At 39.0% G+C, this 23,689-nt stretch overlaps 2 protein-coding genes and 1 non-coding gene across 26 annotated transcripts in view; 2 read left to right on the forward strand and 1 right to left on the reverse strand.

Annotated features, from left to right (window-relative positions):
• PALLD (palladin, cytoskeletal associated protein) overlaps positions 1–23,689 on the forward strand; it is a 435,321-nt gene that overhangs the window by 390,598 nt on the left and 21,034 nt on the right. For 9 of the 18 annotated variants that reach the window (XM_063809156.1, XM_063809153.1, XM_009448560.5 and 6 more), the window contains 5 exons: positions 7,266–7,401; positions 10,931–11,029; positions 12,901–12,951; positions 14,827–15,048; positions 20,117–20,266. In XM_063809156.1, coding sequence (XP_063665226.1) covers positions 7,266–7,401; positions 10,931–11,029; positions 12,901–12,951; positions 14,827–15,048; positions 20,117–20,266 — 658 coding nt within the window. The remainder of the gene's footprint in view (positions 1–7,265; positions 7,402–10,930; positions 11,030–12,900; positions 12,952–14,826; positions 15,049–20,116; positions 20,267–23,689) is intronic. The other 9 variants (XM_063809157.1, XM_003310570.6, XM_063809155.1 and 6 more) reach the window with 2 other exon arrangements.
• Positions 1–23,689, reverse strand: part of CBR4 (carbonyl reductase 4) — a 158,656-nt gene that overhangs the window by 19,099 nt on the left and 115,868 nt on the right. For 2 of the 7 annotated variants that reach the window (XR_010156367.1, XR_008547799.2), the window contains 2 exons: positions 11,945–12,104; positions 10,838–11,117 (listed from right to left, as the gene is read on the reverse strand). The exons of 1 other annotated variant lie outside the window; for it this stretch is intronic. Coding sequence is in view for 2 of the 6 variants with exons in the window: in XM_009448558.4 (XP_009446833.2) it covers positions 11,026–11,117 (92 nt within the window). In the remaining 4 variants the exon portion in view is untranslated. Of the gene's footprint in view, positions 1–10,837; positions 11,118–11,944; positions 12,105–23,689 lie in introns of those variants that run through there. 4 more of the 7 variants (XM_009448558.4, XM_016952493.3, XM_063809167.1 and 1 more) reach the window with 3 other exon arrangements.
• Positions 1,738–1,842, forward strand: LOC112209025 (U6 spliceosomal RNA). The gene has a single exon (XR_002943713.1). It is a non-coding gene; the product is annotated as a U6 spliceosomal RNA (small nuclear RNA).

The raw sequence follows: 23,689 nt of genomic DNA on the forward strand, positions 1-23,689 counted from the left end.
AAAAAGAGACCTCTTGGGATTTGGTGGTGATTGAATCTGGAAAATTTTACCTTCCAGACGCTTGTGTATATGTTTAGATGTTTTTATCCCAACCACATGAATATTGTTTTTAAATGACAAGTGACTTACTGTTAAAGCCAGAGTAAACAGATCAGTAATGTTTTTTGTACAGTTGGGCTGAGTGTGTATACAATGAAGTATTTAGTGCAGGAGGCCTGTTACAAATTGTTTATTGGTTAAGGTTTGCCTTTGAGTATGGATTTTTGTGAAGAGTTCTGGTTTTGGTAACTACTAACTTTGAATACTATTTTTTTTTTTAATTGTGCAAACCATCAAAAAAAAAAAGGAGATCATCTCTTTGTCACCACTCTTTTTATTTCCTAATGAGTTGCTACTCTTCATTTATCAAAAGAAGGTGCCACTTCAGGGAGCAGAACTACAACCATCTTACATTAAACTCTAACATAGCATTAGTTTTATAGGAAAACAAACTCAGTAGCCAAATTTTTGCCTCAAAACTTATAATTGCTTTTCTTTCCTCATGCCTCCCCTTTCAAAATACTCCACTTTTATTTGTAACTCTCACCTTGCATGCTACCCCTAAACCCTGTCCTCAACTTTTAATTTTGTAAAGTGTTTCTGAATTACGTTAGTCCAGTGAGATGCTCTGAAAAAGAGAAGAGGTTCCATATTAGAATAAGTGTGAGAAAACTGTATTCCATACCTCTTTCCTCAGGGTTCACAGTGCCCATCTGCTGGCCCTGCCAGGCTGGTTCTGGTCACAGGACCTCTGCACTGCCAAGCTCTCCCTGTAGGTCTCACATAGCCAGCCACTTCCTATGGTTTAGGCCACCACTGTAGAGTCACCTCCTCAGAAGTCTGATGGACCACACTGTCTGATACAGTCATCTACTCATACTTCTGTCCTTTCATTGCGTTTACCACCTCCTGATATGTCTTGCCTTCCATTCTTTTCTCTTATCTCTTTCTGCCATATCCACCATAAAAATACAATTTTTCTAACTATTGTGACCTAGTTCAACATTGTATTTCTAGCACCTAGAACAGAGTTGAACACTGAGAAGGCAATCAGTAAGGGTTATTTGCACATTCTTGTAAATTCTGGTCAAGAATTCTTGGCATCTTTTTAAACTCCTTCCCCTCTTCCATTCTGTTTATCTCAGCCAATCTTGTCTCTGTGACTTACTTCCATGCTGAATATTTTCTGTTTGCCACTTCAGATCCACTCTTACTACACCAGGCGCTGTTCTAAGTGTTTAGTACACATTAGTTCATGTAGTTTACCCAGTGATCGCATCAGATACAAGCTGTTAATACCCACATTTTACAAAGGAGGAAACTGAGACATATGGTCATTAGGTCACTAGCCCAAACCACACAGCTTTTAAGTGGTTAAAACAAAACAAACAAAAAAACAGGTTCTCACGTCTGTTTCTTTATTCACGCTGACTCTGAATTTCTTCTTCTTCTCCACTCTACTTATCTACATCCTTGTCATCTTTCAAGGGCTTATAACTTGCCTCTTTCATGGAGTCTCCTGCAGTCATTCTAGCCAGCACTGTTTTCTGTTTCTTTTTTATTCCCATTGCATCTAGAATTGGTACCACATGGTTGCTCCTTAACTTATTCCCCAACTTGGTTATTAGCCTTTGTGATCAAGGACCATCCTTTAGGATGTGGGGGGGTCTTTGCCATCTCACTTAAATAATGTTGAGTGCTTGCTTTGGCAGTGTGAATACTAAAATTGGAATGATACAGAGAAGATTAGCATGGCCTCTGTGCAAGGATGACACACAAAGTCATGAAGTACTCTATTTTTAAACCATATAGCCTCTATGAAACTGCCATTTTTGTAAGTTAAAAATGTTCAAATATTAATCGTTGTAAATAATTGCCCACTGGAATCTTTTCTTATTCCCCCTCAAGTTTCAATTTCAAGCACTGACTTCTAAGATTGGCATGTCTCCAGCCACGTACATTTGCAAAAAGTCAGATTTGCAATGTAATATGTCATGGAGCTCATGCTTGTTGAAGAGAATCTTTGATAGGCTGGACACATTCATTTTAGTAGGAGGCAGAGGTGGCCTAACAGCAAACTCTAAGTTCAGGATCTAATTTTCATAGCCTTCAAGGATGAATGCAATATAAACTGTGTAGTAGATTGTGATGTTCATTCCAACTAGGAAGGCAAGCATTTGTACCTGCTATCTACAAGGCACCAAATAATGCATGTGTCACCATTGCTATAAATTGTCCTCTTCCAGGACCTAACTATTTGGGTAAAGAACCTACAGTTCCCATCACCACCTATGTATGTAGGTACAAACATAAATTAGTCCAAATTCTAATTTTCTCTTATTTTTCTTTGTGGAAAAACAGATAAGAAAGATCAGTAAAGGAAGATATAAGCAATTAATGTTACAGTTCTTCAATATACTAATTTGAATTAAATGTACTAAGAAGCAAAAACTATTAGTGTTGAGACTATCATGATGAAGCTTTTGGTTTTTTTAATATATTTTCATTTTTATGCATAAAATCTTAATACATAGAATTCCATGATGTCATCAGGCATTAACAATCACTTACCTTAGAAACCAACTCTTTTTTTCTAGGCTTAACAGGGTTTGTATTAATGTATTGGCCTAGCACTGGGCCCTACTAGATGCTCAATAAATATTTGTCTAATCACTATTAGACATTTTAAAATATCTTTTGGCTGGGAACAGTGGCTCACACCTGTAATTCCAGCTCTTTGAAAGGCCAAAGCCGGAAGATCCCTTGAGCCCAGGAGTTTGAGACCAGCCTGGGCAACATAGGGAGAACCTGTCCCTACAAAAAATGGAAATTTAGCCAGGCATAGTGGTATGCACCTATGGTCCCTGCTACTTGGAGGATGACTCAGGAGGATTGCTTGAGCCTCCTAGGATGTCAAGGCTGCAGGGAGCTGTGATCACACCACTGCATTCCAGCCTGGGTGACAGAGCAAAACCCAGTCTATAAAAAGAAAAAACATATTTGAGTTTATTTTTATTTCTGTGTTAATTGTTTAGAACCAAGAAAATATGAGTACCTTAAATTCTGTAAGTAAAGAGGAAAATGTCTTTAACATTGTAGGAAATTAGGAATTAAGTAATTGCCCTTCATACTGGTAATCTTGATATGTTGAAGGAAGTGACTTGTTATAAGATAGAGGCCAGGTATGGTGGCTCATGCCTGTAATCCCAGCACTTTGGGAGGCCGAGGCGGGCAGATCACGAGGTCAGGAGTTCGAGACCAGCCTGACCAACATGGTGAAACCCCATCTCTACTAAAAATACAAAAATTAGCCAGGCGTGGTGGCTCATGCCTGTAATCCTAGCTACTCAGGAGGCTGAGGCAGGAGAACTGCTTGAACCTGGGAGGCAGAGGTTGCAGTGAGCCAAGATGGTGCCACTGCACTCCAGCCTAGGCAACAGAGTGAGACTCTGTCTCAAAAAAAAAAAAAGTAGAATAATCAGTTTTTACTTGAGCCAAAGACTAATTGTAATTATACCCTTTGAAAGGATAAATTACCCTTGTGGCAGGGACACAAACCAAGGTGACAACTCTATGGAATGTTCCAGAGCAGTTGTTCTAAGTCCCTTTAAGAGTCAAATATACTGAGAAATGCTTCCCAAGGAACAGGACTTATTCTACAGTGAATAGACAGGTATTTTCTTGTCCAAGGGAACTTGTGGCTGACTTTTAAAAACCAGTTCTCCGCTCCTCCGATTGAGATGACCTGTTCTGACCTTGATGGTCCCCCTGTCCCCCCTTTCTTTCTCATTTGTGCTGAGAACACAGCTCTTAGTGTAGTCTACCTGCAGAAACACAGTGTGGTGCCTTCTGTCATTTGAAGGCTGCTCATCAGCACATAGTTGTTCTATGGTCTACATCGCACAGGCTTAGAGTAATAATGGGAATGTGTGTGTTCCCAGTCCTTGCTGATGTAACAGAGAGCTGGCTGTCTTCAGTTTACCTTTAAGATGACTTCAAAACCTAGCTCTTCTAGTTCTCAGATGTAAGGCTGTAGTCAAATGCAGAGAACTTCACTTCCAAAATTGTATAATTTTTACTTGTCCTGAGCCTGACTTTTTACATATGGTCTGATTTCACATGGCTCTGGCACAAGTTTTCTTGACTGAGGAGGGGAGGGGAGAGAGAAATCAGAAGTAGAGATGGACAGTACATCCATTCACTCATTTCAGAAATATTATTTGAGTGTCTGTTAACAGCACTGTGATTAATAAAGGAGCCATGGTAAAGGAGAGACAATATGAAAAAATAGTAGAGCGATAGATGCTATCAGGAAAACAACTAATGGGACAAGCTTAGTCAGGGGCATCCTTTCCAAGGAGTCATTAAGCTGAAGACTGATGATAACAACCCCAGATAAAGGAGTAGGAGGGGAGAGAGGTTCCAGGCTTAGGAAAACTAGCAAACTATGCACGTGTTTGTTAAAGGATTGCATGGTACTAGAAATTGAAGTTATAAATAATTCCTATGGTTCTTACTGTCTCAGGGTCTCCTTAAATATCAAAATCAGTTTGTAAAGTCTAGTGTTACCTTATTTGAACTTCAGGGCAAATGACTAAAAGGGACAAACCTAGAATAGCAGGTTTTAATCAGTTAGCATATTTTCCACTGTAGGTATCAGAAGACTCAACTACAAGGAGATTCGATGCACAGGGTTTACTGACTTATGAAACAAGTCTGGGGTAGGGTAGTTCCATGGTAGGTTAAGACAGTGCCCCCAAAACATTATCAGGGCCCAGGTATTCTCCATCTTTTCAGTCTATCATCATTGGCACATATGGGTTCTCCTCTTACAGTTATGGAGTGAACAATGCCGCTTTTGACACTGCATTTCTGACACAGTGATATCCAGTGAAAGAAGAGGGGCATTTCTTCCTTCTGTTTCTTTTCAGAGATGAGAGAATTTTAACTAGAGCACCTCCACCCTCTGACTCCCCCAGTCTCATTGGCCCAGGCTATATTGCATGCCTTCGGCCAAACTAATCACTCTCGAGGGGATTGAGACCATTTAAATTGGCGTACATTAATTACCCCCTGAGTCTGGGGAGGGGGATCACATTTCTATAAGCACATTGAAGGGTGAACACTCAGCAAAATTAGGAAAAATTCAGCAAGGAAACAAAGGGGAGTGGCCAAGAGGAAAGAACAGCTGTTGGGAAGACCAGGAGCACAGGCCTCAGGAGTGCATGGCATCATGACTTAGAAGGGACGGTGGCAGAGTCTTTACAGGATCCTCAGAGTTTCTGCTGCATACTTAGTGACTGTTTTGTTCCCAGCACTGGTGGGTGAAACCGTGAACCCAGTGTTTAGGTACATTCTTAGCCTTACTTGTGCTTTCTACTGTATCAGTGAAGTGACATGAGGCACACAGTGCCTTGATGCTTTGGCAGTAAAGTTTTGTTTGTTTGTTTTATTTTGTGTGTGTGTGTGGTTTTTTTTTTTTTTTTTAGACGGAGTCTTGCTCTGTCGCCCAGGCTGGAGTGCAGTGGTGCGACCTGGGCTCACTGCAACCTCTGCCTCCAGTGTTCAAGCAATTCTCATACCCCAACCTCCCAAGTAGCTGGGACTACAGGTGCCCACCACCACACCCAGCTAATTTTTGTATTTTTAGTAGAGACGGGGTTTTACCATGTTGGCCAAGCTGGTCTCCAACTCCTGACCTCAGGGGATTCACCCACCTTGGTCTCCCAAAGTGCTGGGAATACAGGCGTGAGCCACCACACCCGGCCTGCAGTCAACTTTTTAAACTTAGAAATATCTTATCATGAACTATGTAATATAAATAAGGAAGTATATACAATTTATACGTATACCTTAATAAAATGAAATTCTTATCCATTTCTAGTACCTTTGAAGCCCCCATTTGACCCTCCCCAATTGCATCCATTACTCTCCCTGAGAGGTAACTGCTACCCTGAATTTCTGAGTTAATCATTCTCTTCTCTTCATGGTTTTACCATGTATGTATGCTCCCCTCAGTTTCTTTCTAAAACTTTTGCATGTAACACCTAGACAACTTGTTAAAACACAGATTGCTGGGCCCCAACTCTGAATTTGTGATTCAGTAGGTCTGGAGTGATGCCAAAAATCTGCATTTCTAACAACTTCAGGTCATGCTAATGCTGCTGGTCCAGGGACCACACCTTGAGAACCACTGCTGTAGCAGGGGGCTGTTTTGCTTTTGCCTGTTTATAAATACAAGTATATCATATATATTCTTCTGTGACTTGCTTTTTTTCACCGGAACTTTGTTTTTGAAGTTCAGCTTTGTTGACATGGGTAGCGATAGGTCAATTCATTTCCCCATTGCTTAGTATTCTATTTCTCATTAATTTTTGTCCGCTGCCCTATGAGGGAAGAGGAAGAAAAATAGGAAGCAACTTGCTTAAGGCACCAACAGAAGTGATTCTGTACCCCTCAAGCATCCAGCACCAATGACCCTTGGCTCACACAGCTCAGGTCATTGTTGCTGCCTTTGGAAGGAAAGAGGCAGTGAGATATCACCTGTCCTAAGAGCCCTGGGCTCACGAGAAGTTCAGGAGGCTTTGAGACACCAGGCACAGCAGGACCTGTAGACCTCCCAGAGCCTTCTTGTATAAAATAGACCTCAAATAACATTGGCCTACCCTAATCAAATCAGGATATAAGGGGATGGAAGGGAAGGTAACAAACTTAATATTGATTTCAAATGGGCTAGGCACTATTGTTGAATAATGATTACAAAGCACTAGAAGACTGAATAAAAGTATGATAGAAATACGTTCTCTTTCAACCTCTCAACATTCATATGTGGTATATATTTTTTTAAAACTTGCCCAAGGTTACAAACTTAATACGAGATAGAGTCAGATTTTAAACCTAGCTCTACTTACAAATCATATCATTCTTTCACTTTATGCTGCCGCCTCGCTAAGACTAAAATGTAGGCCTTCCCCATCCTTGGCATCTACCTACCCACTAAGGCATACTCCCCTAATGTATGTGAACCTTCTCTGAAACCTGGATCCAATTAGTGTTACCTGAACCAGCTTTCATGGTTCTTTCCATCATAGTTGCAATAGATGTAGCATAAAAAATAGTGGGAGTGACATGCTGACACCTTGCACTGTCTTTGTTGGACTTGAACGTTTGACTTGGATTTATATGCCTGACAACTAACTATACTGCCTTGTGTTTTTATCCTGCAGAGGATTTCCAAAGAAGGCCAGTAGAACTGCTAGAATAGCCTCCGATGAGGAAATTCAAGGCACAAAGGATGCTGTTATTCAAGACCTGGAACGAAAACTTCGCTTCAAGGAGGACCTCCTGAACAATGGCCAGCCGGTACTGATAGATGTGGGACCTGGACTTGGAATGTTAGCTACCCACATACCTTTCTTCCTCTCTCTAAGACTTAGGTTCTTGATATTTGTCCACAACATCATCATCATTATTATTCTTATTATTTTTGAGACAGGGTCACACTTTGTCACCCATGCTGGAGTGCAATGGTGTCATCACAGCTCACTGCATCCTTGACCTCCCAGGCTCAAACAATCCTGTGACCTCAACCTCCTGGGTAGCTGGAACCACAGGCACATGCCACCATGCCTGGCTAATTTTTTATTTTTGTAAAGACAGAGTCTCCCTATGTTGCTTAGGCTGGTTTCAAACTCCAGAGCTCAGGCGATCTGCCCGCCTTGGCCTCCCAAAGTGCTGGAATTACAGATGTGAGCCACTGCACACAGCCACATTATTTTATTACCCTTGAATCTCAACATTTCTCTTGATATTAGGATTTGAATCCAAAGACAAAAGAGGAAACGAAAGGCCTTCCTTCTATTCAGTCTTCACTGCTTTCTCCTATGCATAAAACCTTTCTAAGAGTGAAGAGAGTAAGTGGGAAAGAAAGGAAGAAGGAAGGGCAGATATCTGGTTGGGAGAGGAACAAATGAGCAATGCCAATGGTATTTAAAAAAAGAAAAAAAAAAAAAGGAACACAGGGATTCCATTCTGGCTGATAGGGTTGGGGAGGGATGGAGAAGGTGCGCTTTGGAATGGTTTGTATCTACCCAGAAACAGCGAACTGCAATGAAAGTATCAAAAAGAGAATTTGTTTTCCATGGTATGTACTACTTACACACGCACACAAATCTACTAGAGAAACCATTGGGGAAGTTCTGTTCTTTTCTCCCAGACTACTACTAGATATTAATTCAGCATCTGAAAGAGTAAAGGCTGTTCCAAAATCTTGTTCTGGTTTGTTAGAGCAAGATAACTAAACTGTAGGAAAAAATAATTATTTTACAGCTGCAGAACTGTAGAGTACCTAAATAGATTTGGTAAAATATATAGATAAGATGTTTTCTCCACTGGATTTAAGTCTTTCCTCATCAGTTTTTGTTTGTTTTTTCATCTCTTTTGTTGATGCTATCCTTTTAAAATACTCTTTTCTTTTTAAAATACTATTTCCAGAATATTTTAAGGGGATTGGAAAAGCAAATCTAGAAAATAAGACTTACCAGGTAAAGGAGAGGAACCTTCTGTAGCTTTATTAAGGAATTGTCACTGGAAAAATTTGCCTGGCTCTTAAGTACAAGACAAGGATCTTTTTGTATAAAATCTCCCTTTCAGACACCTTTTTCAGAGTAGAAAGCTCTCTATAATTATGTTTTCTGAGAATTTTAATTATCAAACATTGATAAGTAAAACTGTGAGAACAGACCACACTTGAAAGCTGGAGAGCAGAGGAGGGGTGCTGAATGCTGATTTTAGTTATTAGGGTATCTTAATCTGATTAAGAAAGATTAAAATTTGAATGAAGTTTTGTGTTAGTTACTCATTTCCCTGAGTATAGAAGATTTTCACAAGAGGAAAATATTTTCTCCCTGAAATAAGTGATTGCATGTGTAAATGTACATACTCTGGAAGTTTTCCCTGGCTCTGTCAACTAAATCTTTTAAAAGATTAAAATAAATACATATGGGAACTTTTTCAAGCCAGGTAAGGCATCACTCCAGCTTTTTTTTTTTTCTTTTTGGCTGTCTATGTCAATGTTCCTTATGAACTAAGATTCTCTTGGTTAAGGTAAGACTTCCTTAAGCTATTGGTCAACCCACATTATATATATTGTATGTATATTTATATTCATCTGTTTAGCAGTGAATAACATTCACAGTAAGTTCCACAGGTATCCACATTTGAGAGCTTAAAATGACAAGTAAGGTTTCCCTTTTTAGAAAATGGGATTCTCAACCAACTTTTTCCTAATATTATATATCATTCTCTTTCTTATCTTTGGTGTCTGTAGACACGGGCTTTTATAGCCAGATGGCATAGTGACTTAGAAACAAAACTGTGAAGTATATTTGGCTTCTAGTGGTAGCAGGTGCATTCTGGTGAAGGAATAGATATGAAATTGATATTTCTGCTTATAAGGAACAGAGTGAAAATCACTCCAGGCCTGCCTTTGATGCGTTACAATTCTCCATGAAAAGATTAGGGAAGCTTTTTAAGAGATCAGGTATTTAAGACTCTCTTTGAAAATTGAATTCACTGATTTTTTAATAGGTGTGAGAAAATTAATTTAATAACATAGTGGACTCAGATGCTTCATGCCGCCCTCAGACTCCTACCTCTGCCTCTTCTTGTCCTCTGACCTTTCTTTATTAAGTGAAATAATTTGAACTGCAGGACTATTTGTCATTTGGCACTTGACTTGTTTCACTTCCTGGTTTCAGCTGGGATTGAGATCAGCAATTACTGGAAATTGTAAATTTACCCAACATATTTTCCTGATTAGAGAGCTTCCAATCGAATTTGCATTTATATTCAGAAGTTTGGAAGTTTATCTGAAATAATTTCTGTACATTTTTTAGATTCTGCCTTACCAATTATTCTCTATTTCTAATCAAACACTTGCTTATAAAATGCTCCCAATGAGGCAGGTGGTATCTGAAAGTTCCTTCCAGACCTGTAAGTCTAAGGCACTTTAGAATGAGTATTCAAGAGCAGGTATCACCCCAACAGTCACACAAAAATGCCGGCATTTCTTATGTATAAGAATGGCATAGGTAAAACGGTTTGGGCCAATTCCAAAGTGCTAGCTGCGAGATGCAAGGACACTACCACTTTCTTTGCCTGATGGGCAAGCAGTCTGCTTCTGAGTCAAGTCAATTGAGGCTGTTAGCTTTGGCAAGTGTCTTGTGTAATCCTGTTGCTAATTCAGCCATGTGCATCATTCTCTGTGGATTATAATAGTTGCCGCCAATCCCCTACATTACACAGCAGCCTGGGAAATGCTCTTAGAGGTAAGAACCCCATCACTGCCAGCTCATCCAAATCTTCCTTTAGCTAACATTTACTGAGCACATACTGTTAAATGACTGATAGAATTATTCCCATTAGCGATACCTGTTCTTTTTTTAGTCAGTTTATTCTCCTTTTGAGTATCTTTGTTTTTTCTTTCAGTCAGTATTAGAGCTGACTTGGGTGTTCTGAAGCTGATGGATGGCTATAAAAATAACATTTCTTTTAAATTGTATTTTGCTGTTTAAATATCTTTTTTTCCATGTTTTTCATTAAGGACATGACAAATCTTTTCTGTGTGGTTTCTGCCTTGTCGCTTATTGCTCACTTTAAATTTGTGCTGTACCAATTGGTGGCTCTCTGGATTAGGCCATTAGTACTAGAAAGGGAGGTAAAAAGGTAGAACAACTGAAGCAAGAAAAAGAAATATGCAGGTATCTGAAGCTGGAGAGAGAACACTTACAGAAAATCATGAAAGTGTGTTGTTTTTTACTCTTTTTCATAGGGCAATACATATTTGTGATTTTTTTCTAATTTTGTATTTTTTGTGACTTATGTTGTTTAGAGGTTAACATACGAAGAAAGAATGGCTCGTCGACTGCTAGGTGCTGACAGTGCAACTGTCTTTAATATTCAGGAGCCGGAAGAGGAAACAGCTAATCAGGTACCATGTTGCTCTGGACTTCTTAGGGTAACATTTATTCTGTCCCCCTTTTCCATCTTCCTTATGGATACTGTTCTTGGGATGAGTTCTGTGGAAAGTAGAAGGCAAGTCACAGAAAAGCAGTATTAATATCATCAGTCAACCTCACAGCTAATTTTTATTGAGCACATACTATGTTAAGTGACTGACAGAATTCCTTCCATCAGTGATACCTGTTCTTTTTATTCTTCTTCTTGATTATTCTCCTTTCCAGTACCTTTCCATTTTCCTATCCTATGTTTTATGCAAAATAATTTTGTGTGGAGAAACACATTTTCGCTGACATTGTCTGAAATAACTAGTGAATATTTCCCATTAGAGTTGGCCCTTGAACAACACGGGAGTTAGGGGGACCAACCCCAAGCACAGTTAAAAACCCACATATGGCCGGGCGCAGTGGCTCATGCCTGTAATTGTAGCACTTTGGGAGGCTGAGGTGGGTGGATCACGAGGTCAGGAGATTAAGACCATCCTGGCCAACATGGTGAAACCCCGTCTCTACTAAAAATACAAAAATTAGCCAGGTGTGGTGACGCACACCTGTAGTCCCAGCTACTCGGGAAGCTGAGGCAGGAGAATTGCTTGAACCCGGGAGGTGGAGGTTGCAGTGAGCTGAGGTTGTACCACTGCACTCCAGCCTGGCAGCAGAGTGAGACTTCGTTTCCAAAACAAAACAAAACAAAAAACACACATACAACTTTTGACTCTTCAAAAACTTAACTAACAGCCTACTGTTGACCAGAAGCCTTACTGATAACAAAGAGTTGATTAACACGTATTCTGTATGTTATATGTATTATAGACTGTAGTCTTAAAGTAAGCTAGAGAAAAGAAAATGTTACAAAGAACACCTTAAGGAATAGAAGATACATTTACAATTCATTAAGTGGAAGTGGGTCATCATAAAGGTCTTCATCCTCATTGTCTTAAATTAGAGTGGTCTGAAGAGAAGAAGACAAGGGGTTGGTCTTGCTTATCTCAGGGGTTGCAGAAGAGGAAGAAAATCCATATATAAGTGGACCCATGCAGTTCAAACCTGTGTTGTTCAAAGATCAACTGTTTAGTCTTAATATCTAGTCAAAATAAAATAGAAAATATTATCTCTTTATCTTCTTTCACATATATACAGATGCTCTTCAACTTAGTATGGGGTTATGTCCTGATAAACTCATTATAAGTTGAAAATATTGTAAGTTGAAAGTGCATTTAAGGCGGGGCACAGTGGCTTACGCCTGTGATCCCAGCACTTTGGGAGGCCAAGACCGGGTGGATTACCTGAGGTCAGGAGTTCAAGACCAGCCTGACCAACATGGTGAAACCCCGTCTCTACTAAAAATACAAAAATTAGCCGGGTGTGGTGGCGTGCGCCTGTAGTCCCAGCTACGCATGGAGGCTGAGACATGAGAATCGCTTGAACCCGGGAGACAGAGGTTGCAGTGAGCCAAGATCGTGCCACTGCACTCCAGCCAGGTGACAGAGCGAGACTCCATCTCACAAAAAAAAAAAAAGTGCATTTAATACACCTAACCTACTGAACATCTTAGGTTAGCCTAGTCTATCTTAAATGTGCTCACAACACTTACATTAGCTTACAGTTGGGCAAAATCATCTAACACAAAGCCTATTTAAAATAAAGTATTGGATATATCATGTGATTTATGGAGTCCTGTACCAAAAGTGAAAAGCAGAATGGTTGTGTGAGTACTCACAGTACCGTTACTACCAAATGCATATTGCTAGCACAAAAGTTTCACTTAAGGAAAATTGGAAATCTTGCTGCATTCTTATTATTTCTATTATTAGTCTTCACATCTTTTTTTCTACCATTACAGGACATTGGTTCTCCTCATGCTTCTGTAGGGAGTCCTCTGGATGGTCAAAAGGTTAAGCTTTTCACCTTTCTTCTCCTTCCAGTCTTTCACTGTGTCTGTTTTCTTCTGTTCTTCCTGTTTTACGTGTGTTTCTATCTTTTCTGCCATATATTAATGATAATGACCAGTGTCTGTTTCATTTAATATCAGATACACAAAATTACTGCAACATGAGTTTTCTTGTCATGTATTTACCAGCTTGAATTTATTTATTTATTTTTACTTTATTTATTTATTTATTTATTTTGAGATGGAGTTTCGCTCTTGTTGCCCAGGCTGGAGTGCAATGGTGTGATCTCGGCTCACTGCAACCTCTGTCTCCTGGGTTCAAGCGATTCTCCTGCCTCAGCCTCCCAAGTAGCTGGGATTACAGGTGCATGCCAACATGCCTGGCTAATTTTGTATTTTTAGCAGAGATGGGGTTTCACCATGTTGGTCAGGCTGGTCTCGAACTTCTGACCTCAGGTGATCCACCCGCCTTGGCTTCCCAAAGTGCTGGGAATACGGCATGAGCCACAGTGCCTGGCCTCCGACTTGAATTTAATTGTGTCATTAGTGGATACTCTGAACATTAAATCAAGAAAAATTTTTCATGTGTTATATATACCTTTCTATGGGGAACAAAAGTGCTAATTCTTCAGGGGATTAATTTGATAGTAATTAGATGAAGCAAAACAACTTGTGGTATAACTCTTGCAGTTTTATTCATACTGTCGTATTTCTTCCCTCAAACCAACAAACTTGTTTTTTAAACACTGAGTAACTTCTTTAAGAGAAAACATAGTTAAAATTATCTTTCATTTAATATTAAATAGGGAATATTTACATAGACTCCCTTGTCTTCATTGCACTTTTTTGTTTTGGAGGCAGGGTCTCACTCTTTTGCCCAGGCTTGGGTGCAGTGGCACAATCACGGCCCACTGCAGCCTCGACTTCCCAGGCTCAAGTGATCCTCCCACCTCAGCCTCCCAAGTAGCTGGGACAACAGGCATGTACCACCATGCCCAGCTACTGTTCTTTTTTAATTTTTTGTAGAGATGGGGTCTCACTTTGTTGCCCAAGCTGGTCTCAAACTCCTGGCCAGAAGCAATCCTCCCACCTCAGCCTTCCAAAGTGTTGGGAATTACAGGCATGAGCCACTGTACCTGGCCTTTAGTGCACTTTGTAGGCAAGGAAATTGTAGGATCCACCTTAATCACCACAGGAATGTTGATGGGTTGTTTTTTTTTTTAAAGCAAAATTTTGGCTAGACTGTCAGTCCTGTTTTTTCTTCTAAAGATGGTGGGTTCCTAACAGCTGCAGAGCTGAGGAGGAGGCCCTTGCAAGGCAGGGATTGTTAGAGGTGGGGAAAAAAAAACAAACTTTTCTTTTCTATTATTCTTTTACTATTTTTTCTATTACCATTTTTTCTAGTACCATTTTTTCTATTATTCTTTTACTATAATTGTATATAATATGGCAGCTGCTTGCCACATGTACTATGTGGAGAGATGCACCACCCTGCATCAGCTTTTACCCTACAGAAGGAAATCAGCGTTCCATTATATTTTATTGTTATCAACAGTTTAGGAATACATAGCTTTGCTTTTGCCTTTTTCTTTCCTTCCCCTTGTTTCCCCTTGCCTGAGAGAAAAGAAGGGAAAAAAAATTCATCTTTCTTACCCCCCTCTTTTTGGATGATAGGACTTGAAGACAATCTGAAATACCACATAAACTCACTTCCAGATGTTTTTTGTTTCATATGCAATTGAATTGGGCTCAGACTGTGTTTTTAAGCTCTATGGTAAAAATATCACTGTCTTCTAGGGCCTTATTGGGGGGCAGGGATAGACTTGACACTTTGTCAGAAGGGATTGAGTCTGCTAACTTAAACTTTCCTTGATTCAGGAATACAAAGTCTCCAGCTGTGAACAGAGACTCATCAGTGAAATAGAGTACAGGCTAGAAAGGTCTCCTGTGGATGAATCAGGTGATGAAGTTCAGTATGGAGATGTGCCTGTGGAAAATGGAATGGCACCATTCTTTGAGATGAAGCTGAAACATTACAAGATCTTTGAGGGAATGCCAGTAACTTTCACATGTAGAGTGGCTGGAAATCCAAAGCCAAAGGTGAGCTGGGAGATGGAGGCTTTTTAAGAGTCATTCTCTGAGGAAAGGTTTAGCTTCCAAAATATAGCATGCCGGTAGGAGAAAGAGATACAAATGATCTTTCTCAATACCCACGATATAAAGGGTTTTAAATATTCTTAAGTTCTGGGCCATCTTCAGGAGGCATTAGAAACCAAAAAAAGGTGGTGGGGGGAGCGGAGTTTGGGTTTGAAGAATAGAGTAGAGAATAACTAACAGGGAGATCTTCACATACCTATATCATTTATTCCTCATTGTTATTCCCAAATCACAAATAACTAAACTGAGTTCTGTGAGGTGAGTTTCCAAGGTCAGAGAGCTGGTGAGTGGCCAGGCCTGCATATGAACCCAGTGCTCTGTACCATACAGACAAGTAATGCTCACCACTGGTTGTAAAAACTTCCAATCTTTAATCAAAAAACCAAGGCTGCTTATATTAATATTTACAGAGGGAGGTGGGGTGAAGAATATTGTTTAGAACGGATAATGACAAATTCTGATACCATGCAGGACTAGGATGACCTGGATGGGAGCTCTCTCCATACAAACATATGGAAATGCTGGATAAGGAGCTGCCCTATCTTTAAAGGAAGGACTAGAATAACTGTTTACTAGCCCAGCAAGGCAGTAAACAGGAGTACACTTTTCCCTAGAGCTTGAGTGAAAAGAATTAAAAAAGGGAAAAAATTAAAACCCCTAAACTACACTGTCACATGATAGGGAGCCAAAAGCTGAGAAATGTGAAATTTAGTGCTGGATGATTAAAATTCTTAGAAGCAAGCAAAAAGTTGCCTTATATAAAGGTAATAATATGTGAAGAAATAACCATGAGGAGAGTTGTGTTAGGCCGTTTTTGCATAAAGGGATTCCTGAGACTGGGTAATTTATAAAGAAAATAGGTTTTATTGGCCAAGCATGGTGGCTCATGCCTGTAATCCCAGCATTTTGCGAGGCCGAGATGGGTGGATCACCTGAGGTCAGGAGTTCGAGACCAGCGTGGCCAACATGGTGAAACCCCATCTCTACTAAAAATACAAAAATTAGCTGGGCTTGGTGGTGGGCGCCTGTAATCTCAGCCACTTGGGAGGCTAAGGCAGGAGAATTGCTGGAACCCAGGAGGTGGAGGTTGCAGTGACCGAGATCGCGCCATTGCACTCCAGCTCAGGGCAACAACAGTGAGACTCCGTCTCAAAAAAAAAAAAAAAAGAAAAGAAAATAGGCTTTACTGGCTCACAGTTCTGCATGGTATACAGAAGTGTAGTACCAGAATCTTCTCCTGGTGAGGCCTCAGGAAGCTTACAATCATGGTGAAGGCGAAGGCGAAAAAGGTGAATCACACAGCAAGAGTAGGAGCAAGAGAGAGAAGTGGTGGAGGTCCCAGACTTTTAAACAACCAGATCTCATGTGAACTAATTGAGCAAGAACTTACTTATCACCAAGGGGATGGTGCTAAACTATTCATGAGGGATCCACCCCCATGATCCAGTCACCTCCCGCCAGGCCCCACCTCCAACACTGGGAATCCCATTTCAGCATGAGATTTGGAGGGGACAGACATCCAAACCATATTAAGAGTCAATAGTACAAGAAACAGAAAAACAGAAAGCCAAGTATTGCACAATATTGAACAATCTTAAGTAACCTCTAAAATAACTTTAAAAAGATTGAAACAATTTTAAAAAGAATGGAAACTATAATGAAAGAACAAGATAGTGCCAAAAAATACAAATTTATAAAATAAGCATAGAGCAATGTACTCAATGAAATAAAAAGCTTAATAGTGGCATAAAATGAAAGAGGGAAAAGTGATAAAAAAAATACCTGACACTTTTAGGTGTTAATTTCCTATAGCTCCATGGCATTGTTTTGTTTTCCCACCATGGCAAGTTTTACCATCATATTCTTTTCTTAAAACTGAATTGCAATGCCAAAGTCAAAGATCAAAGAAAAGAGCCTTGAATTTTCAAACCCTATATACTTCCTAATAAAATGGGATTTTTAAAATAAACTCCATTGTTATAGAAAACTTTTTACAATATTCTTGGCATAATCTGCGTTAACAACTGTGTATTCACAACATGTTATCAAACGCATGTATTAAAAATAAATTTGTAGTTTATGAACGAAATTCAATAAGGAATTATATCTTGAACTTCCAAGATATTCACAAAAAGATTCCATATTACTTTCAAACCTTACACAAGGCTTAAGATCACTGATCAAATTCTAAGATTATTGATTCTTATAGAATACTACATTAACATGAAAGATGGGCTTTTGTTTTTAATATGACTGTACTTTTTTCCTAATATAAATTTAAATGTTTCACAGCTAGAAGGGACTTAATTGTTTAAACTTTTCATTGTTAAATGTTATTCTTTCATCCCTCCTTCCTCTCCCTCAACCTTCATTCTCCTTCTCATTGTTTTCTTCCCTCTCTCATTTATTAAAGGTCTACTTTGGCATATGCCATATAAATTACATTAGGATTGTTAAAGTATGGAATATTCATGTTTAAAGAAATACATGTTTTTTTAGGCTTATGTTTTAAAAATATTTTATTCCTCCCTTGACATGCTTGTTCTAGTTGAGCCATAGGAAGACTGAAAATAATTTCTGATTTACCCTGTTCTCATGCTTGTGCCCTCCCGAATTTCTCCCTCCATTAGTAGGCTTGGTAAAATTTTGGAAATATTTCTTAGATCTTATTTGAAAGTTGTATGCCAAGTATAATGGAGGTGAAAAATATGATTAAAGAAATAACTCAAGAACTGGCATTGTGGCAAGAATGCAAAAGGGAAGAAATTGTATACTTATTACAGCTTCTTTTTTCCATCAGAAATAGTCAACCATAGCCAGGCACAGTGGCTCACACCTGGAATCCCAGCACTTTGGGAGGCTGAGGCAGGCAGATCTCTTGAGGTCAGGAGTTTGAGAACAGCCTGGCCAATATTGTGAAACCCCATCTCTACTAAAAATACAAACATTAGCTGAGCATGGAGGCGCACACCTGTAATCCCAGCTACTCAGGAGGCTGAGGCAAGAGATTCACTTGAACCCGGGAGGCAGAAATTGCAGTGAGCCAAGATCACACCACTGCACTCTCTAGCCTGGGGGACAGAGCTAGACTCATCTAAAAAAAGAAAGTCAACTACTAAAAAGTAAAATAATTATGAAGTATGATACTTTACATAATTTAAGTTTTACAACTGAAAGTTATTAGTCTAGTTGGTGATTACTTTTTAGATTCTAGAGTTTAATACATAATATAGTTTCTGTAAATTTGGAGCTACCTGAAAAATACGAGTTTGAAAAGTTAGAGCAGTCATATCCTGATAATTCATCCATTTATTTAGTGCTATATATTTCTGGTCTTTTCCTTTCTTAGAATGCAGGTTTCAAAAAGATTTTTCAGATTCAAATACTTTGACAGACAGTTGAATTTGAATGTCAGTTTATGTTACCAATTTACATACTGATTTATATTAAGGAAGAAGTTTGTTTTAACAACTAAAGGGTCTAAAGTATAGTTGTTTTGTTAGGAATCAGGAATACTTTTGGCTGCAAGGAACAAAAAATGACAACAAAGAACTTGCTGTGGCTTAAAAAAGGAAAGGTTTATTTGCTTATCTAATAAGTCTGCAGGTGGGGTGATGTAGCTATTAATTCAGCATCTCAGCCATGTTAGGGCTGTTGGCACTGTGATTCATTATGATGGGCCTATCTTTCAACTGTGTTGTTCATAACTTAAATCGAAAATAATAATGAACTTAGCCAGGCATGGTGGCTCACACTTGTAATCCCAGCTACTCTGGAGGCTGAGGCACGAGAATTGTTTGAACCTGGGAGGCGGAGGTTACAGTGAGCCAAGACTGCACCACCGCACTCTGCACTCCAGCCTGGGCAAAAGAGCGAGACCCTGTCTCCAAAACAAAACAAAACCTTAGAACTCGGACATCCATGGACAACTGGTTTTGTTTAAAAGTGAGGGAAGGAAGGAGGACCCTTTGGACTACTTAAAAATATTGTATTTAATCAAAATTTACTTTTATTTTTTACATTGTTTCTTTTGAGACAGGGCCTCAGTCACCTAGGCTGGAGTGCAATGGCATGATCATGGCTCACTACAGCCTCAACCTCCTGGGCTCAAGCAATCCTCCTGACTCAGCCTCCCAAATAGCTAGGACTATAGATATGCACACCACCACACCCAGATAATTTTTTTATTTTTTGGGTCTTACTATGTTGCCCAGGCTGGTCTTGAATTCCTGGGCTTGAGCAATCCTCCTCAGCCTCCCAAAGTGCTGGGATTATAGGTAGGCATGAGCCACTGTACCTGGCCCACATTTAATTTTTTATCAACCCAAGTTACATATCTGAAAATTATTATACTTTTCAATACTACTGTGTTTTCTTTAACATAATGGGGATAGGTGAAAAACATTTAACCTTTGATCATATGCTTCCTGGCCCAGAAATAAAGCAGTAGTATTCCACCCATCACCAACCCTTAGTCATCACCTCCCTCCCTACCAACCTCTTTTATTTGTCAAACACAATTCAGTGAAATGATTAGAGTTTGGGGTCTGCTTTTGTTCTCCAAAACAACCTTTTTACCTTTATTTTATAAACAATACATTTTAATTGCTGGTACATTTGAAAAAAGAAAGAAGCAAAAAGAAAAATGGCCTTCATAGAAGGCCACTTCATAGAAATAATGGCATTCTATGAATGCCATGAAGTAATGCCACTTCATAGAAATAATCATTGCCAAAATTCAATATATCCCTTCATATAAATAATATATGAATGTAAGTGCAATATTTTTAAAAACAAAAGGAAGATATATAATTTAAAAATTCAAATAGAATTTAAATTGTTACCTGCCTTTTTTCAGTGAAAAATCAATTCCTTAGTCAGGTATTTGGTTTAACATTTTAACATGAAAACTCAGATCAGCTCTGCAAACCACACTGTTACTATTTTCAGTTCTCCAAATAGAGTAGGAATACACAAACTCCTAATCTTTAATCTTTGTTTCTGTTCACAGATCTATTGGTTTAAAGATGGGAAGCAGATCTCTCCAAAGAGTGATCACTACACCGTTCAAAGAGATCTCGATGGGACATGCTCCCTCCATACCACAGCCTCCACCCTAGATGATGATGGGAATTATACAATTATGGCTGCAAACCCTCAGGTAAAGAAGGGTATAGGTCTGGGCTCAGTTCTTTGTCTAGTGCTTACAGGCATTTGATTGGACAAAGGAACTATTTAAAAGGTGAAGTTAAGAAGTTTCTTTGATTTATGAAACTATTTTTCCAAATTCTACATCCATCTTGGTTTCAGAGGATAGAAAGATTCTTTGTTTCATGAATACTTATTTATTCCATCAGGTGTTATTCTACTCCTTCCACAAATATTATTAAGGGTCTAATATGTACACACTTTCTATGTGGGTGATGGGGTTGCAGTGGTAGACTGGACAAAGTCCTATGGTAAAAAATAAGCAATTAACAAATAATATAACTTCAGGTAGGATTACATGAAGAAAATAAAGGAGAAAAAGAGTGAGTGGCATGCATAGGCTGTATAAGAAAAACTCAACAAAGTAAAATATTTTAAAAGAAACACATCAGTGGGATTTAATGTGCAAATGTAGACAAATGATAATTTTGATAGCATTCAGGTTTATCAGTTTTCATCAAAATGTTTTCTCTTGTATTTGCCTTTAGACTTAGGGTCAAAAAATCAGTTGCCTTCTTAGAATTTAATAGGAGTCTGCTGGGTATCATGTTGCCAGTTCGAGCCTGCAAATTCTTTTTTATTATGTTATACATTTTAGTCACTATGCTGGATATAGGGGATACAAAAATGAGTAAAAAGTTATTTTGTACCTTAAGAGCTCAATGTATGACAGGTAGTTTTACTAAAGTCTGCAAAAGTAGTATAAATAACACACTTTTAAAAAGAAAAAAAAGGCATGGTAAAATGAGCAGTTTTCTCTAGAAGTCATCTTTTTAGAATCTCTGATCTATTTATATCATTCCATATTATTTCTTTTGAAGAAAATATTTAGCATTAGAAACTATATAAATAATTTTAATGACACTACAAACTTTTAATTAAAGTTTCTGGCCCAGGTGCAGTGGCTCACATCTGTAGTCCCAGCACTTTGGGAGGCTGAGGCAGGTGGATTGCCTCAGCCCCGGAGTTTGAGACCAGCCTGGCCAACATGGCGAAACCCTGTCTCTACTAAAAATACAAAAATTAGCCAGGTGTGGTGGTAGGCACCTGTAATCCCAGCTACTCAGGAGGTTGAAGCATGAGAATCACTTGAACCTGGGATGCGGAGGTTTCAGTGAGCCAAGACTGCACCACTGCACTCCAGCCTGGTTGACAGAGTGAGACTTTGTTTTTTGTTTTGTTGTTGTTTTTTTTTTTTTTTTTTGAGATGGAATCTCGCTCTGTCGCCCAGGCTGGAATGCAGTGGCGCGATCTCGGCTCACTGCAAGCTCCGCCTCCTGCGTTCACACCATTCTCCTGCCTCAGCCTCCCTAGTAGCTGGGACTACAGGCACCCACCATGCCCGGCTAATTTTTTTTATTTTTAGTAGAGATGGGGTTTCACCATGTTAGCCAGGATGGTCTCGATCTCCTGACCTCGTGATCTGCCCGCCTCGGCCTCCCAAAGTGTTAGCATTACAGGTGTGAGGCACTGCACCCGGCCTGAGACTCTGTTTCTAAATAAATAAATAAATAAAGTTTATTCAAGGTTTATTATATTCTAATATTCCATGGTCATATAAATATATTTTTCTGCAATAATATTAAGATCAGAATGAAAACAGATTATCCAGCTAATCAGGTTGTGATAGAGCACAGCAAACTCTTCACTGTTAATGAAAAGCTTCTATATTAATGCACATTCTTAAAGTTCTAAATGTTTTAATCAATGAATACATGACCATCACCCTGAAAAAGTCTAAATCACTATTAAGAAGTTGCATTTTAATGTTTGTGTTCATATTTGATATATATGAAGAAACAAAAGCGGAACTTGCTTTTTTTTCTTTCTTTTTTTTTTTTTCTTTTTTGAGATGGAATCTTGCTCTGTTGCCCAGGCTGGAGTGCAGTGGCATGATCTTAGCCCACTGCAATCTCCACCTCCTGGGTTCAAGCAATTCTTCTGCCTCAGCACCACCACGCTCAGCTAATTTTTTGTATTTTTAATAGAGACGGGGTTTCACCTCAGGTGATCCACCTGCCTCGGCCTCTTTTTTCCTTATTATATTTTCAGTGCATTTCCTTGACATTAACAAATTCTAGCTTTTAGTTTAGTTTTCTGCCTGTTTAAGAAAATGGTGGAGAACTGACAAAATCCAAAATTTTTCTTCGTGTTGGGTCATTTATTCCTCTTTTGCCCTAGAAAGGCTGGGGTATATTATGGGATGGAATTATCTGTGGTCCTTACGTATTTGCCAACACTGGGAACCTGCTATTAATTTCAAGGCATTTTTCTTAGCATGTTTTAAATTGTTATTGGAATAAGCCATTTTATAGAACAAAAGAACATAAACGTAAAACTGCAATTGTGAGTCCGCTTAGTGTCTTCCTCAAATTATAATAATGCATTTTTACATGTGGAAAAGTTCTCAGTGAGGAAGGACTGACTCAGTGCTCATGGCCAATGGCAGTGTGCAGAGTTTAAGACAGCAGGCCAGCCTTGGGGGTCAGTAGTCTCCAATCATTTAAACTCTCTTGACAAATTATTATGAAGTCACTAGATGAAGGTGAGCTGCTGAAAATCTCCCTTGGATCATTCCATATTACATACATATAATATCACATTGTACCCCACAAATATATACAATTATAATTTGTCAATTAGAATAAAAAAGAAATTTTTATTTATTCATTTAGAGACAAGGTCTTCCTCAGTCACCCAGGCTGGAGTACAGTGACATAATCATGGCTCACTGCAGCTTAGAACTCTTGGGCTCAAGCAGTCCTCCCATCTCAGCCTCCCAAAGCACTGGAATTACAGGCGTGAGCCACTGCCATTAGCCAAAAATAAATTTTTAGAAAATAAATGTAATCTTACCCAAAGCCCAATATATAATGCCAAAAAAAAAGAAACCCTTGTTAACATAGAAAAAAAAGGAAAGGAAGGAAATAAAAAAGAAATGTTACTACAAATACCAAGATTGTAGGGCAACACTGATGATACTGAAAAACCTAGGATGAGGCCGGCAGGCCATGCAGTACAGGGGTTATGAGCATGAACTTTGGCATCAGGCAACCTCAGCTGGAATTCTAGCTCTGCCACTCACTACCTGTGTGACCTTAGCAAGTCACTTAACTTCTCTGTGCCTGTTTCCTCCCTCGTAAAATGAGGATAATAATAATAATAATAATAATACAGATTTAAATAGTACATGTAAAAAGCATTCAGTTTACCTGGCACATGCTATGCTTTCAATAAATGCTAGTTATTGTCATTATTTTAATTCAGAGACAGTAACTACCCCATCTTAAAGCAACAGGCCTACAACAGAAGCCTGTGGAACCAGATGTAAAGGATCAGTTCTGTGTCTAGGTACTCCGTTCCCACAGTACTGTCA

Source organism: Pan troglodytes, chromosome 3 (genome assembly GCF_028858775.2).
Source record: "Pan troglodytes isolate AG18354 chromosome 3, NHGRI_mPanTro3-v2.0_pri, whole genome shotgun sequence".
Lineage (NCBI taxonomy): Eukaryota > Metazoa > Chordata > Mammalia > Primates > Hominidae > Pan > Pan troglodytes.